The 17,649-nt window shown below is 49.8% G+C and overlaps 1 protein-coding gene and 1 pseudogene across 1 annotated transcript; one reads left to right on the top strand and one right to left on the bottom strand.

The window, feature by feature from the left end:
* Positions 1 to 2,898: 2,898 nt before the first annotated feature.
* Positions 2,899 to 6,480, bottom strand: LOC140222477 (uncharacterized; annotated as a pseudogene).
* A 4,753-nt stretch (positions 6,481 to 11,233) lies between these two features.
* Positions 11,234 to 12,892, top strand: LOC117851353 (protein EXORDIUM-like 3). The gene has a single exon (XM_034733152.2). The coding sequence runs from the start codon at positions 11,428 to 11,430 to the stop codon at positions 12,466 to 12,468; it is 1,041 nt and encodes a 346-aa protein (XP_034589043.1). The 5' UTR covers positions 11,234 to 11,427; the 3' UTR covers positions 12,469 to 12,892.
* The last annotated feature ends 4,757 nt before the right edge of the window (positions 12,893 to 17,649 follow it).

The raw sequence follows: 17,649 nt of genomic DNA on the forward strand, positions 1-17,649 counted from the left end.
TTGTCTACCACTCTTAACCTGGGTACAAATTTCTTTAGCCATTTTGCCAGTCCCATGACCTCATAACATGCTACAAACTCGGCGTACATCGTGGATGATACAATGACGATTTGCTTGGTGCTTTTTCACGATATAGCTCTGCCTACGAGAGTGAATACATAACCTAACGTGGACTTTCTATTGTCTATATCTCCCACAAAATCTAAATCTGAGGACCATTCTATTTCTAGGGAATCAGTTCTTCTATACGTTAACATGAGACCTTTCGTACCTTATGTATAATGCAATACCTTCTTTACCATTCTCCAGTGATCTATTCCTGGATTATCCTGATATCTGCCAAGTATCTCGGTCACAAAAGCTAAGTCAGGACGTGTACATACTTGAGCATACATTAATCTTCCGGCAGCTGAAGCATATAGAACCGCTTTCATTTGATAGATCTCATATTGATTCCTGGGACACTGAAATTTTCCAAATGTATCGCCCTTGACTATAGGAGCATGCATAGGTTTACTCGCATGCATACTGTACTTCTTTAGAATCTTTTCCAAGTATGCCTTTTGCGATAATTCTAAAACCCCCTTTCTTCTATCTCGGTGAATTTCAATTCTTCTATCTCGGTGAATTTCAATTTCTAAAACGAATGAAACTTCACCGAGATTTTTCATATCAAAATTCGAGGACAAAGACTTCTTCGTCTCCAATAGCAGACTAACATCACTACTAGCGAGTAAGATGACATCTACATATATGATGAGGAAAATAAATTTCCTACTATTGAACTTTGCATAAACGCAATTGTCCTCCTTATTCTCAATAAACCCAAATTTTCTTATTGTTTCATCAAACTTCAAATACCACTATCTGGAGGCTTACTTTAATCCATAAATGGATTTCTTCAGGCGGCATCCCATACGTATTTTTCCTTCCACGACAAAACCTTTGGTTTGTGCCATGTAGTCATTTTCATCTAAATCCCCGTTGAGGAATGCCGTCTTTACATCCATCTGATGTAATTCTAAGTCATAGTACGCCACTAAAACCATTATGATTCTAAAGGAATCCTTACATAAGACTGTAGAAAATATCTCATTATAATCTATTCCTTCTCTTTGTGTGAAGCCTTTTTCCACAAGTCGCACTTTATATCTTTCCACATTCTCTTTGGAGTCACATTTTGTTTTGTAGACCCATTTACAACCTACTGCCTTAGCTCCTTTAGGATTTTCTTCTAAATCCAAGACTTTATTGCTACTCATAGATCTCATTTCATCTTCCATAGCTTGAAACCATTTTGATGAGTGAGTGCTTCTCATGGTTTCTTCAAACGAGGTGAGATCTCCCTCCATTTGAATTTGTTCGCTAACATAGACTTCGTATTCATTAGGAATAGCTGGTTTTCTAACTCTTTGAGACCTTCTGGGAGGGCCAACATTCAGCTCATCTTCCATATGGGGCTGTTGTAGCTTTTCTTCATGTGTGACAACAGGTTCTATAGGATCCTGAAGGACACAGGTTCCTCATCTCCATTCGTTGTTGCCACGGGATAACTAACAACAGGTGTTGTTACCACAGTGTCCTGCACTGCCGGTGCAGCAGCAACAGGTATCAAGAAAAATGGTTCCTGAATCATCGGAGTGGGTACATATATTTGCTTCTCCTCAAGGCTAATTTCTCGAGGTACCGAGCTCCCCCTGATCATCTCATCCTCCAAAAAGACAGCGTGTCTCGTTTCTACAAACTTAATATGTTTGTTAGGACAGTAGAAATGATAAACTTTTGACTTATTTGGATAGCCAATGAAATAGCAACTGACTGTCTTAGAATTTAGTTTCCCAATATTTAGGTTAAATACTTTAGCCTCAGCCGGACAGCCCCACATACGCAAATAATTTAGTGAGGGTTCTCGTCCAGTCCATAACTCATATGGTGTCTTAGACACCGACTTACTAGAAACTCGATTAAGAATGTGAATGACAGTTTTTAATGTCTCCATCCACAAATTAATCGGTAAAGTGGAGTAATTTATCATACTTCTCACCGTATCCATTAGGCACAGTTGCGTCTTTCAGCTACTCCATTCTGCTGAGGCTTGCCCGGTGTGGAGTACCGGGCAACTATGCCATTTTCATATAGAAACTTTGCAAAAGGTCTAGGAACTTGGCCATATGGGGTATGCCGACCGTAGTACTGCCCCCCATGGTCAGATCTTACTATCTTAATCTTTAAATTATGATGATTTTCTACTTCAGCCTTAAATATCTTAAATTTATCCAACGCTTATGAACGTTCTTTAATCGAATAAATATAGCCATAATGTGAATAATCATTTGTGAATGTTATAAATGAATCATAAACATCCATAGATGTCACAGGAAACGGACCACATATATCTGTGTGAATTATTTCTAAAATTCCTGCATTTCGTTTGGCGTCTTTCTTAATTTTCTTAACATACTTTCCCTTAATGCAATCGATGCATTGCTCTAAATCTGAAAATTCTAAGTGCGAAAGGATTGATTTCTTAATTAATCGTTCAATTCTTCCCCTCAAAATATGGCCTAAACGATCATGCCATAATTTCGAAGATACATCATCAATTCTTTTCCTCTTATTTCTTACATTCATAGACGACTTTTTCGCTTATTTCTTACATTCATAGACGAGAAGGCATTCACATTCTCAGCGCTTACAACATTCACATTCTCACAAATTGATAGCAAATAAAGCTCGTCTTGTCTGAAAGCAAGACCAACACACTTGTTATTAAACTTAATCTTACATTGTTCACCACCAAAGTGACAAGCAAATCCATCACTATCTAAGCGCGATACACTTACTAAATTTCTACGCAAAGAGGGTACATAAAGAACATCTCTTAGATGAAGTATAAAGCCGTCAACTAATTCTAATGAGAGTTCTCCAATGCCTTCAACTTTAGCTTCAACGTTATTTGCTACTTTAATGATTCTTTCTCCTCTTTGCAGGGTCCTCCTCGTATGGAATCCCTTTCTTACACAGATGCTTTAGGAAATCCACACAATCCTTCTGGTAGTGTCCCTTCTTCTTGCACCACTTGCAAGTGTTCTTGTCCACCACCTCTTCATGGTTTGATCTCTGATGGTGATCATTTTGTGAAGCCTTTCCATGTGCCTTAGAAGAGGAGGTACTGTCCCATTGAGATTTCCCTTGTAGCTTAGAATTATTGTTATGATAATTCCTCTTTTTCTTTTGCCTCACGTAGTTGATAGAATCACCACGTGAGCCCTTAATTCTTTCCTTTTCTTGCACACACATGGCAATAAGCTTTTCAATGCCCCACTTGTCTGGATGTAAGTTGTAATTAACAACAAAAGCCTCAAACTTCTTGAGTAGGGAGGCAAAGATCAAATGGACTACAAACTCATCTTTGAGCTCCATGTCCATAGGCTTGATCTTGGATGCCATGTTACTCATCCTCAATATGTACTCCCTTATTCCACCACCAGTATACTTCTTAGTAACAAGCCTCTTAATAAGAGTGTTTACATAAGACTTTGAAGAGCCAATAAAATGACTCTCCACCTTCCTTAGGTACTCCCTGGCGGTGGCGCACTCTGAGATTGCTCCCCTTATTGCCTCCACAATGGAGCTTTTAATCACCATCAAGCACTTCCAGTTCGACTGATACCACTGCGCACGATCAAGATCATACTTCATTCTAATTCGTGCATGATCACACACTCGAGCGTTGAAATCTTCTTCGCTCTCATTCTCACCCCTCACGGGATCCTCATGAGCAATGGGATAGGGATCAGCTAGTACTAGATCAATATCCGACAACGCAAGTGCTATCTCAATCTTCTCTCACCATGAGCTATAATTCCCTCCATTGAGGGACTCTATGGACGAGAATAACTCAAAGAATCCCCTAAAAATAAAAAATTCAGAAAAATTTGAGTTTATTCAACGTTGGTCAAATTAAAACATGAAACTTCTCAATATTAATTCTATATCACCGTTGGGCACAAATAGAATCGGCAGAACTAGAATCAATAATGATAAAATAAAACTTGGTAGCATAATAATCTTATCAACAACGTTGGTTAGTAGATAAAATTATTATACTCGGAAAAATTGCTTATTTTCTAATTAAATTTTCCAGTTGGTTCCAATTCAATTAGAAAAATAAACTAAAAAATTTAACTTAATGCATAAATTGGCAAAATAATGCTAAATATTCAACTTAACATAGCGGAAGCTTGCTGAGACTTAAACTTAATTTGTGGATTTTACCCACCGGAGAAACTTCTCAAAACTAATTTTATTTGAGCCATTAATCAATTTCCAGAAATTGCAAAAATCATTGGAAGAAGAAAAACAAAAACGGGCTCAAAGCGCACTGTTCTTTCGACCCACGCGAGGAAACGCCCTGGCCCAGCTCACTCAGCAGCGCTCGTTTCGGCCCGCCCCACAAACGCATGAAAACGGACCCTCTGGGAAGGCGGCCCAAAGCGCACGCCGTCGAACCGCAGCCCAGCTTCCCCGCGTTCACCTGGGTTAGATCTCCATTGTTCTGCCGGCCCGCACGAGGAAGTGGCCTAGCCTGCTTGCACTGACGTGCGCTTGTGGCTTCCCAAGACTCAACCTAGGCTTGGGCCGTCAATTCGTTCTTCCACCGAGGCTGATTTTTGGCCCGGCGTATTGTAACAATCTGGGTGCTTAAACGGGGTTTTAATCGTAAGAACAAGTCCTTTGTGCTTAAAGAAGAGCTTTGGCAACTTTTAGGCAAGTGGAAGTACCGTTTTTCCCCTCACAAGAAGCCCATCAAAAACCCGGTGTACCAATCTGTGTTGTGTTGTCCGAAATCCAGGTCAAAGTCCCCTAGTTTGATCAACTCAGCCTCCTTTAGCAATCCCGGCTAAGTCTGGAAATCAGCCCGACCTGGCGCCTTAGGGCGTGTTTATCTTTTGAAAGTTGAGTAGAACATCAGAAAGTCCCTTTGTAAAAGTTGGAGAACTAAGTTCCTACAACAACTTTGCAAATTTGACCTTGGTCCAATTCAGCTCCGAAGCTTCCCAGATCTGCAGCTCAAGTCAGCCCCGAACCCTGAAAACCCGCCAAGCAGCCGTTTTTCTCTAAATCCTGAAAACAGGCGTTCCTCCAAACTTAGAAGCTTTGAATCTCCAAATCCACCATGTTTTTGAATTCAGTCAAATTACAAAAGTTGGACATTGGTCTGTGTACTACAACTCTTGTAAAGGAAGTCAACGTGGCGCAGTTTGAAAATCGGGAGATCAGGAGGCTTGAAGATGGCCTGGCAAAGGATATCGCAGATCCGTCGGCCAGACAGCGCCAGAGCGCACGTGCGCCGCGCTCCAGAGCGCCGCCACCGCATGGCGTGACCTCGCTGGCGAGCGCCGCCTCGCCCAGTCGCCGGCCGCGATAAGAAGGGTCGACGCGCCTCCCTCCCCAGTCACACACGACAACGGCCCGCGGTCCTCCGCTCTGTCCCGTCTCGTCTGCCTGAGGCCTCGCCGGCCGCGCCACGCGCACTGCCCGCAGCTCCGCCGTCACCCCAACCACTCTGCGACCGAAGACCGGCCGCTACCGCGCTGGTGCCGCCTCGCCTCCCACGCGCATCCACCCCACCCGGATCCCCGGTCGCGCGCCCCAACGCCTTCCGGCCCTCCCGTCACACCCCGGCCGCGCTGCCCACGCGCGCGCCCCGCGACGCTGCCGCCTTCGCCAACCACCGCGCAGGCAGTGACAGCTCCTTCCCCCGCCTCGCCAGTAGCGTGCCCCGGTAGAGCCGCTAGTCCCGCGCCTGCTCGCGTCTCATTGCTCGCCCTGTCACCTCGCCTGCAGCACCCTCGCCTGCAGTGCCCTTCCCTACCTCCTGTCCGCCAATGCTGCCATCGCCATCGATGGCCGCGATAGCACGCGCCCACCCTTCTCCGGCCCACCGGCGCATGCCTTCGCCCAGTAACCAGCGTGATGCGACCCCACGCTTGCGCAGACCTAGCAGATCCGCGTGCCCAGCAAACCCGCTTTTCCCCAGCCCCAACTCCTTGCTACCCAACTAGGGCAAGATTGCATCCAAGTTCGCCAATGGAGGTGCCGAATAATCACCGTCGTGACATAGCACTTCCTTCTCCCTCGATCTTATCCTCTCGCCCACTCGAGCTCGTTTCCTTTCTCCGAATACTTCCGCGCATCTATAAAAAGGTACCGAAGCCTCTTACCGGAGTTCCCTTCGCCGCCACCGCCTTTGCTGCACTACCTGCTCTGTTTTTCTCCACCGCACTCACCGCCACACTTGGAGCTGCCACTCCGGCCAGCCCTGCGCAGCGACTCCTTCACTGTTAGCTTCGGCTTGGTCTCCTGGAGCTCGCCGACTCGTTCGAAGAGCTCGCCGACCTGCTCAAGGAGCCTCTGAGGCCCCTGTCTCGCCGGATCGCCACCGCCAGTTTCCGCGACGCTGACCCGAGCCGTCATTTTTCCTCGTTCCGCCTCGGCTTGTTTCTTCCTAACCCTGAGACCTCATCAGTAGGACCGGAGGTGAGCTGCCGACCCCTTTCCAGCTCATCCCGACCCTCGATCGTCCGCGAAAGCGACCGGACCCGATCCGCCTCGCCCGAGTGCTGTCCGCCTCGCCCGAGGACTCGGTTGTGTCTTTTTCTTTTGACCAAGGGTATCTGTGTTAAATTTTGAGGACTTCTCTGTGTAAATTCGAGACTTCTCTGTGTAAATTCGAGGATCTCTGTACAGTTATTCCTTAAGTCTACGGGTCAGATCGTAAGTTTTTCCCGATCCGACTCTTTTAACTCGAATGAAATCGACAGAAACTTGGAAATTACATCTTAAATTGAGGAAAAATCAGAAAAATGTGAAATTACTTTGGTTGGAACCTCAGTCTGAGTAGAATCTAATAAAGTAGGTTTCGCACCTTTTCCTATAGTTTTGCTACAGTTTTGGGTTTAAATCCTTGCAAATACTGTTGAAACACCGTCTAAGTGTCTTATCCTTGCATTGCATTCGTGTAGAGCTGAACCTCGCCGACGGAACCTACAAGCTTCCCCCGGTACCCGAAGAAGGAGCCGTAGCTGAGCCGCCGCCTGCAGGAGTTGAGCCCATGCCTGCCGAGGACCAGTTCGCTACCGCCCCGCTTGAACGCAAGCCCCGGAGCATAAATTCCTATCTTTAACTTCTTGCAATATATTTGGTGGTTTGATTGTGCATTTACGTTTTTAGGAACTACTTGAAACCGTAGATGCATAAATTAGTTCCCTTTGATCTGAACACTAGTATGATAGGCCGAATAGTTGCAATGCTTAAATAGGACTCGGTAAAAGTCGAGTGATTTCCTGTCACTCGCGAGTATAGGAGTTGTTTGCTCTCCTTTTTGTTACAACCATAAGGATGATGGACGGGGCAGGGTTCTGTGAACTATTTTGGTGGTCGGTGGATTGCCCCGTCTGTCTACGTGAAATCGGACTAAGGTCGAAAAGTGATGGTGTTCGTGATCAAGTGTTTGAAACTACTAATCTCATACCTAGTATGGGATGGGGAAGGCTAGTACCTGATTGAACCAGGACGTGAGCAGTTTGATCCACTGTCTCTGGAACAGAGTTTCCCCTGCAGCCGCATGTGGTGACAAGTGTGGTCATAGAACGGCAGAGGCCGGGTCTGTGGAGCCTTGTACCAAGGGAAGTGGGCCCGACACGGGTGTGGGAATTGATGGGGACGGCGGACAAGTGAAGCGACCTTTCGTGGTGCGCGAATATCGTGAGATTAGGTTCACCATGCATGGTTAAGAAATTCGAATCGATTCATCTGCCTCTCACAGTTTGGAACTACTTGATCGCTATGCTACACTGAGTAAGAATGGAACTTGATGGTGATGTTAATATTAATGCTTGTCATAAATTATTTGGAAACTTTTGCTTCGTTAGTATAGTGGCTAACTTAGATTGGTAAATGAACATAGAACTTGTGGCTAAAATATTGAAAGTAAGGATCTACTGTAGTCACTTTTGGCAAAAACAAACCCCTCAGCCAAAAAGTCTTGCATGTCTAGAAGTTGGTGGTGTAGTACCACCGGTCGGTTAAGTCTTGTTGAGCGTAGTCACTCAGCCTTGTTGTGGCACATCTTTTCAAGTGATGTTGACGTCTTTGAGTTTGCTGCAAGTGGCACTTGGCCTCCCCAGCTTCCTCCTGGGTGGACGGTCGAGTGGGATCCCTCCTCGGACGGCGAGGACGGGAATCATTGATATCATGATTGGCCTCGTCGTGACGTCCGCCATCGGCGCTAGCTTTCGTTTGTTTATTTCCGCTGCTTAAGAACTCTGCAAACTATTTTTGAATTTTAGACCTGATGTTGTAATAAATTAATGTACTTGTTTAATTTGGATGATATATTGTATTCTCTGGAACCACTCACCTTCGTGTGAGCTATGCTTTCTCGGTCCTGTGTAGCGGTTTATCGGATGAAATCCAACGGACTGCCGAGTTAACTTGATTAAAGCACATGATTGCGTGTCAGGTGACTTAATTGTGTTTTAGCTAAGTTAATTGGGGCGTTCTGCCACACGTATCTCAACCCTCTGTTCGCGATCGACGGCCGCGTGTTGACCTCAGGCGAACAAAACCTGGCCGCGTCGCTGCCCCAGCCAACCCTAGCTTCATTTCGCTCCCTTCCTCCGCCGGAACCGTGCGAGAGCGAGCGAGAGCTGAGCGGGAGCAAGCGAGTACGCCGGCAAGCGGTGGCGCCGAGCTGAGGGAGAAGGCCGGCGACGCAGCGCCGGCCTGAGGCTTCCCCTCGGCAGGCCCGTGGCATGTGATGCCACCGCCACCGATCCCCTCGCCGGCGGGTGCATTCGAGTGGCGCCGCCACCACCGGTCCCCTCGCCGGCGCGCTCGCTCGCCCTAGGGTGAGCGCGCCGCTGTCGAGCGGTCCAGCGACGGTGCCCTGGGCAACCCGTGCGCGCGGCTGTCTTCTTCCCTGAGCAGATTCGGTAAGCTCCCCCAACCCCTCTCCTCTTTCTCTGGTTCTTCCCCTTCTTAGGGTTAGGGTTTCACTACCGGCAGCCTGTCGGTTCGAGATCCGGCAGTCGTTGGCTTTAGGTCTTGCGGTGGAGCGCAGTCGATGGTCGTCGGGTGGATCCGGCGGCCGCTATCTTAGAAATTTTTTTCTTTCATTTTTGACTCGGGATCGAAAATCCCCTCCTTCTAATTGCTTCGTAACCTCTGATTCGTGCGAAAAAACTTCCCCGACTAGATCTACACGCTAGTTAGGCTTTGGTACCATTGACGAAAATCTAGGATCTCTAGGTGTGCGTCTAGCAGGTTAACAACTTGATTCTTAGGGTAAAATCAAAGTCTTAGATCTAAACAGGAACAACCGAGAGGGAGAGAGGGAGAGAGAGAGAGTAGAGAGAGTAGGGGCACTACCATCGGGCTTGGATGACGAGCTCGCTATGGCTGTGACGGCGAAGTTGACGGCGAGGGTGGAGACGGCGGCAGCGAGGTAGCGGCGGTGCTTCCTGCCGCTTCAGCACTACTTAGGTCGGGTCTAGGATTTTGCTGGTGGGTCTGGTGAGCACGACGAACCTTGGCATGCGTGCCCCAAGCCCCCACCTTTTCTTTTATAGCGCTGCGCGATGGGGTCCGCCAACCATATACGGTTGGGCGTCCCTGATCAGGGCGCGATCAAGGAGTCCAGCTCGACCGTTGGACCGAGTCGGATGAGATTAATAGTCTCCGAGATGAACACAAAGGTGCAAGGTTTTGCATTTCGATTCTTCCTTGAAAAAGCGTGCACGTTCGAGCTTGACACACAGGCTCGGAGACCCAGTTGGCAAGGAGGAATGGAGAGTCTAGAGGCATGCCTGGTGCCTACTAGGGCTGGGACTGGGAGTACGTAGGCGGCACCATTTTTAACCTCTGAAGCTAATTCACCTCTCACCAGAGGGCCCAGTTAATCCACCTCCCAGTCCTCACGTTTCTACACCTAACAAAAGCCCAAAACGACGAAAAACCATGAACCAGTTCAGTTCACCGCCGTGCTGTGCCCTGTGCACAGGAGTGGCGCCATTTAACCTGAACAAGTTGGACAACTGCTGCAGCTGCAGGAGTATTCTACCCTCCGAGAAGTTACTGTGTGGTCTCAACAGCCGTGACTGACCACTCCGTGTTGGCAGAGCGAGCGAGACCTACCCGATTCTCGCTGCAGGTTAATGCGGACGGGACGGCATGGCATGGCCCATGGCCGCATGGGTGCGGGCCCCACGAGGCCACGAATTTCCTGTCGTCTGCAAAAGCCCGGCGTCCTCTCTTCAATCAATGCCGCGCTGCCGCTGCTGGTACTCGCGTCGCTCCCATCCATTTTTCCCCTCCCCTCCTTGAACGCTTTTCTCCGCTTTCGCCGGGCACCCCGGCCCCACCCGCCCTTGTCTTTGTCCGCTTCACAAACTCTCTCCCTCCGGCGACTGCTTTCACTGACGCATGGGGCCCGCAGAGACGGGGGCCGGGCGTCAGTCACGCTTCTTCTCGCCGGCCGCCGTCTCCTCCCCCCCCGAGCAAACGGGACAAACCATCGGCGATGCAGCTGATCTCCGCCGTCGATGACGTTCGACGAGCATCGAGATCCGAGTGCGCGCTGCGTCTGGGCCCTGTCGAAAATATCGGAGTCGGAGGGCCCGCGTGTCAGTCATTCCAACAAGGACGCGTGTACGGCCGTGGGCCGCTGGCTGGCTGCCATTTGCGAGTGGGGAGAGAGAGGCAGAGAGCAGCGAGCGGGGACGGAGGGAGACATGCGGAATCTGGCAGCCGGGCCCCGCTGGCATGCCTCACGTACTTCTTTACCCGCGCTTTTTACTCGCCGCTTCCCTCCGTGGCGGGGGAGTGAAAATCGTGGCATCACCGGAAACCGCTGCGGTTTGAGGTTCAGCTGCTCTGCACACGTACCTCGAGAACTGTGCTCGCTGTTTGAAATTTTGAATCCTTGTTCGGGTTGGATGTACCCCAGCGTTCAAGCTCTCTTGTCTCAAAGCAAGTTGGGGTATGAAAAATTCGTGGTAGACACTGCACAGCATTGAAAAGTGAAATTTGAATTATATGAATTTGATTTTGACCCGAGCACACTTGCAAAAGTGAGCAGAAGCAAGCAACCCACATTCCAATATTCGAATCAGCTCCACACGAACCAAGGCAACACGAATAGCCATGAAAAGGTCGGGAGCTCCAAGTCCAAAGAGCCCGAGCCAAGAACAAACAGTGCCTCTGCCTCCTGTCCACCCACTCTCACTCCACAGTCTCACTCACTCCCTCTGTCACTCACTCACAGCTCCGTTTCCCCGTTTCTTCCTATAAAGCTTCCCCCCGGTCCGGTCCCAGGCCAAGAACCCCGCCATAAACCACCACCACCACCCCGCGCTCGCCGCAATGCAGATGCGGCACCTCGGCCTCCTCCTCCTCGTCGCGGCCCTCCTCGCCGCGCCGCCCGCCGTGTCGGCGTGGCGTCCGTGGCCGCCGCGGAACGAGACGGGCGGCGGCGCGGCGTCGGGTCTCGGCGCGTCGAAGAAGTTCGAGGGGTCGTCGGAGTTCGTGAAGCTGCAGTACCACATGGGCCCGGTCCTTGCGGCGGCCATCACCGTGCACCCGATCTGGTACGGGCCCTGGCCGGTGGAGCAGAAGCGGACCATCCGCGCGTTCCTCCGCTCCCTCGCGCCGCCGCCGGAGGAGGAGGCCCGGATCCCGCGGCCCTCCGTGGCCGCGTGGTGGCGCACGGTCCGGCTGTACACGGACCAGACCGACGCCAACGTGTCGGCGGCGGTGTCGCTGGGTGCGGAGAAGTCGGACGCGCGCATGTCCCGCGGCGCGCGGCTGTCGAGGATGGACATCCAGGCGGTGGTCCGCGACGCGGTGGGCGCGCGCACCCGGCCCCTCCCCGTGGACTCCGGCGGCGTGTACCTCGTCCTCACCTCGCCGGAGGTGGTGGTGGAGAACTTCTGCGGGCAGGTCTGCGGCTTCCACTACTTCACCTTCCCGTCCGTGGTGGGTTACACGCTCCCCTACGCGTGGGTCGGGAACTCGGCGCGGCGGTGCCCGGAGGTGTGCGCGTACCCGTTCGCCATCCCGGCGTACGTCCACGGCCGGAGGCCCGAGTCGCCGCCCAACGCCGACGTCGGCGTCGACGGGATGGTCAGCGTCATCGCGCACGAGCTGGCGGAGCTGGCGTCCAACCCGCTGGCCAACGCGTGGTACGCCGGGACGGACCCGTCGTTCCCGACGGAGATCGCGGACCTCTGCGAGGGGATCTACGGGACCGGCGGCGGCGGCGCGTACACGGGGCAGCTGCTGACGGACGCGCGGTCGGGGGCAGCGTACAACGTGAACGGCGCCGGCGGGCGCAGGTTCCTCGTGCAGTGGGTGTGGAACCCCGTGCTCAGCTACTGCTCCGGACCCAACGCGCTCGACCAGTAGCGAGCGGTGGCCAGCTCGCGTCTTCGTCGTCCGAGGACGCGCCGCCGATGGATGGATGGAAGATGGATCCATCATCCATCATCTATAGTACGTTAGTGTTGGGCCTCCATGGATTTGGTTTCCTCGCTCGGGAAATGAAATCCGTGGAATGTTTTTGTATAGTTTTCTATTGGAGTGAAGTGAGGTGGGGAGCACGGGGTGGGCAATGGCATGTCAAGTTTGAGGAGACTTTTGGAATTTGAAGATTTATTTAAATTTTGAGCATTTATTTCGGCCTCGGTTCGTTTGAATTTGGTTCATCTCATCATTTGGGTTGATTTTCTTGGGAGAGCCGGGGCAAAACTGTCAGCGAGTAACAGTTGTGTACTTGAAGATCATCATCACTATCACTTTACTAGTACAGTGGTAACATCATAGCTTTGAATCGGTGTGGTTGGCTTTGCTGTTTGAGTGTCTGCTCCATGCTCTGAAATGATGGTGTTAACTGCATTGACGGACAGCGCAAACGATGGGCAGAAAGGCGGTGAGGTCGTAGAAGACTGACACATAGGCGATGTTAATCACGGGGGATCAGATTGGAGATGCCCCTGGTACTGACGGAGTGGAGGCCAGCCAGATCACGGGGGTCGTGAGCAGAGCAAGAGAGGAGGGTTGGCCATGGCGTGCAATGCAACAGTAACAGTGGCCGTAGCAGTACTCTCCGGCGCAATGATTCCTTCCCCGGACGGTAGAGAGAGTGCTTGGGGTGTGTGTGAGGCTGTGAGCAGGGGCAGGCACGCATTATTGGGCTCCGAGCAGTAGCGGGGGGAAGAGAGGACTATCGCGCCCGCGTCCAACCAGAATCATTCATGGCCGCCCGTGCCCGTGTCACTCGGCGTCGGTCTTGGTTTGGATGTTCTTGCTCACACACACTGTTCGTTCACCGGTGCAGTGTGATGCAGGCAGGACTATTCAGAAGCTGGTTTTGGATGGATTTTTCAGTCTTCACCACCCTGGTGCTTTACCATTCATCACCAGTATAATGATTGGTTTCTTCAGTAGTCTTAGGCCCTGGAGGTTGCTCCATGGAATGCAGTTTGTGCCATTGTGCCCTGCCATCCAGCGTCATCCCGGATCTCAGTCCCATTCTGGGCCTTGTTTAGTTGCCTAACTTTGGACAACCTAAATTCCTGTAGCAACACTGTAGCGTTTTGTTTATATTTGTGAATTATTGTCCAAACATTGACTAATTAGGCTCAAAAGATTCGTCTCGCAAAGTACAACAAAACTGTGCAATTAGTTTTTAATTTCCTCTACATTTAGTACTCCATGCATGTACTGTAAGTTTGATGTGATGGGGAATCTTCTTTTTGCATAGTGCTAAAGTTGGAAATACGGGATGAAGTAAACAAGCGCCTGTGCTCGGTTTGGCGTGCCTGGCGATGGCGACGGCGACGGCGGACGAAAAGCAAGCAAAACATTGTTTCGATTTCTGAGCGGTCATGTCATGCACTCATGCTACCGTGGGAGGAGTAGGATAGTCTACCAGCACAGCCACCACTAGTGTATCGTAGCGTAGCGTATAGTACGGCGGCTTGGCTCGCCTCATCATGGTAGCAAGCCAAGCACTCGAGCACTAGCAGAGAGCACTCTGCACTCGCTGGATGCAGTTGCAGCTGCATTGTGAGGCGCACCCGGGGGGTGAGTCATCGTCATCAATCCCAATCCAGGCCATCCTGTACTCCTGCGCCGCCTGCCACTGCATCCGCATCCATCCATCCTCGTCTCGTCTCCGCCGTCACCATTCACCAGCGGGATGGAGAGCAGCGTGCGTGAACGCGATCGGGACAGCGTGAATGCTGCTGCGCTGCAGCGACCTTTTCTCCCCTTTTCCGTTTCCATCTCGCCACCGGTGCCCGTGCGTAGCGTAGCGTGCGTGGTGCTGCTGAGCTTAGCTCCCTGCACGATTGGGTTCGGGACGAGGACGCTGCATTATTGCATCGCATTCCATGCCTCTGAACGTGTTGGTCCAGGGCTTCAGTTGCCTAGGATCAATCAATCAGCCAACACCCATCGCTGAATGGCGTTAAGAAGCGATTAGTGCCGACAGCTGAATACCAATATTTCGAGCCTCGACGAAGATGCTGCATTATTGCATTGCATACTCTTTTTTTCCAAAGACTATTGCATTGCATCCTCAGAAACGTACTTGTTGGTCCAGGGCTTGAGGAGCCTATGATCAATCAATCAGCAGACACCCGTCCCTGAATGCCATTAACATTAACAGGCGATTCGTGTTGACAGCTGAATACCAGTACAACAGTATTTCGAGCCCGGACGAAACTAGTGCGTCTGGCAACTGTACACCGTTGCACGCTCCGTTCCGGCATCTCGATCGATCGCGCTGCAGCTGCAATGCAACAAGGGCAGAGGAAGATTCCAACCAAATACTCCTATAATGGAGAGAGCACGACAGAAGCGTAGCGTAGCCCTGGACCGGACCAAATGGTGAGGCAAAGGCAAAGCCTGCCGCCCCGCGATGTGATTCCTTTGCCGCCATTGCCCGTTTCCTCCTCTCCCGAGTCTGGACGCGATCGTGGACACGACCAAACAGCACCCACTACCGCTGTACCGCAACGTCCGCCACTGTCACCGTTCACCACCGCCCACTCATCATCTCACTGCCATCGAGAGGCCGGTGGAGAGTAAAAAGCGCGAGGCATTCGTGGTCGCCTCTGCAGATGTTCCCGGTTGGTCGGTCTGCCCAAACTGACCAACACGTCATGCCATCATCCTTTTCTCTCCCCACAACCTGCCCGTCTTGCGGGCAATCAGTTCTGTCTCTGTCCCTGCACGATGCGATCAAGTTGAGTACAGATCCTTGATTGACCGACAGTATTTTTTTTTCCTTTCGGAAAATACTATCTCACTGCTGCTATTACTATTTACTGTGCCACTGTATATCACCATGTCCAATTAACAACAACCAAGAGTCCAAGACCTGCCCTATATAAACTGCTCCAGCCTCCAGCTTCTTCATTTGAATAACTAAGCAAGCAAGCCTCGTAGTCGTGGGTAGGGCAGACAGTGAGACATGAAGCAAAGATTTTTTTTTGAAAAAGAGATGAAGCAAAGATTGACACGCGGGAATAGGAAGCATGAGGAAAGTGGCCCAAACTCGTAGCTTGAAACCAGGTGCGATACGATGTGGAATGACCTATGCATTTGTCGTGCCTGGCTGAGCGAGTAGTGAAGGTGAGGCCTTGTTTAGTTGCCCAATTTTGGGGTGTCCAAATTACTGTAGCAACAATGTAGCTTTTCGTTTGTATTTGTGAATTATTGTCCAAATATTGACTAATTAGGCTCAAAAGATTCGTCTCGCAAAGTACAACAAAACTGTGCAATTAGTTTTTGATTTCATCTACATTCAGTACTCCATGCATGTACCGCAAGTTTGATGTGATGGAGAATGTTCTTTTTGTATAGTGTCAAAGTTAGGATTTGGGAGTGAACTAAACAAGGCCTGAGCCTCTGGCGTCTCGCTTAGGATTTCCCCAAACTGGCCATGCTCTCAGGTTTTTTTAAGAACTGCAATAGCTAGCCCACGTCCTTGATGTGGTCGGTTTCAATGGGAGAGGAAAAGTGTATTCTACATGTTCACTGTAACGAGAGATGAACTCCACTTGCCGCCGTTCCGTTTCCTCCACTCCTCGTCTCTCAACTCAATCAACAAAGTGAAGGTGAGCCAGTAGCGCTGCACCACCGCAAGATCCACCACCAAAACCATTCAGTGCCACTCACTCATCGTCACTGCTATCGGGAGGTTGATGGAAAGAAAAAGCCTGTGCGGCTCTGCCGCGCTCGTCTCTGCAGATGTTCTCAATTGGCCCGTCCAAAGTCCAAACTGACCAACACGTCAACCCTCTTCTTCACTTTTTCTCCCCCAACAAGTGATCACTTTTCATCTTTTACCAGGAGCTAAGCTAGTTGTCGTGTGCAGTGTAGTTTCAGACTTCATTGTAGTGTGGTGCAGCTAAGCTACCTACACAACTTTTTTGAGGGTCGCTACCTACACAACTTGCTTCAGGGCGATCCTGCCTGTTGAGCGGAGATGCTGCATCATTGCATCCTCTGAGCATGTTAGGAACGAACAAATCCATCGCGCGCTAGATGCCATTGGCATTTAGCAAGGGATTAGAGCTCACAACTGAACACTAGTACACCAATCTTTGGAGTCTGAACGAAACTAAACTGCTTTCGACTTGGGGATGTTGGTTCTACTGGGTCGGCGTAGAGTTGAAGATGAGCCGTTGCAGCATCAATTGATCGCCTGCAGCTGCAAGAGGGCAGAGAGAAATTCCAACCAAATGCAGAGAGAACGATGAAGCCGTCTCTTTTTGATCTAAAGGTCCAATATTCGGGTACAATTGGTTGGTAATTTATAAACCACTATTCAATTGTGTTGAATCCTCTTAAATATGAGTTTGTAAAGGAAATATTATTTGTGTATAGTTAATGCTTGAAAATACTATATATCCGATATGCCACCAACAACAACCGCATGGGCTGTTGAGGTATCCCTCAGACATATCTACATACACCGCTCCAACTTCTTTGCTTAATAGGCATCAAGCCCTATCGATAGAGGAGACGATGAGAAACAACTAAAGATCAAAATGCATAATACATGGGAACAGGAAACATGAGGAAAGTGCCCGAAATGACGCTGCCAGCAGCATCTGCCATATTTCCCCTTGTTGGTGTATGTAGTTGTAAATGTGGTGTAATACAGGGAGTAAATGTAAAATAGCAAGGAAAAATAGAAAGAAACTCCTTGGACTAGACACATCGGATGTTCGATACTAGTTAGAAGTATTAAATATAGGCTAATTACAAAACTAATTGTACAGTGGAGGCTAATTTGCGAGACGAATCTATTAATCCTAATTAATCCATGATTTGACAATGTGGTGCTACAGTAACTATTTGCTAATGATGAATTAATTAGGCTTAATAGATTCGTCTCGCGAAGTAGCCTAGGGATTCTACAATTAGTTTTATAATTAACTCATGTTTAATCATCCTAATTAGCATCCGAATATTCGATGTGACAAGAGCTAAACTAGGATCCAAACACGCCTTAAGGTGGAAAGAAGGATCGACAAGTGTATCGATCCTGTTAGTTTTTCCCATCCTTGGAGG

Source organism: Setaria viridis, chromosome 4 (assembly GCF_005286985.2).
Source record: "Setaria viridis chromosome 4, Setaria_viridis_v4.0, whole genome shotgun sequence".
In the NCBI taxonomy this organism is placed as follows: Eukaryota; Viridiplantae; Streptophyta; class Magnoliopsida; order Poales; family Poaceae; genus Setaria; species Setaria viridis.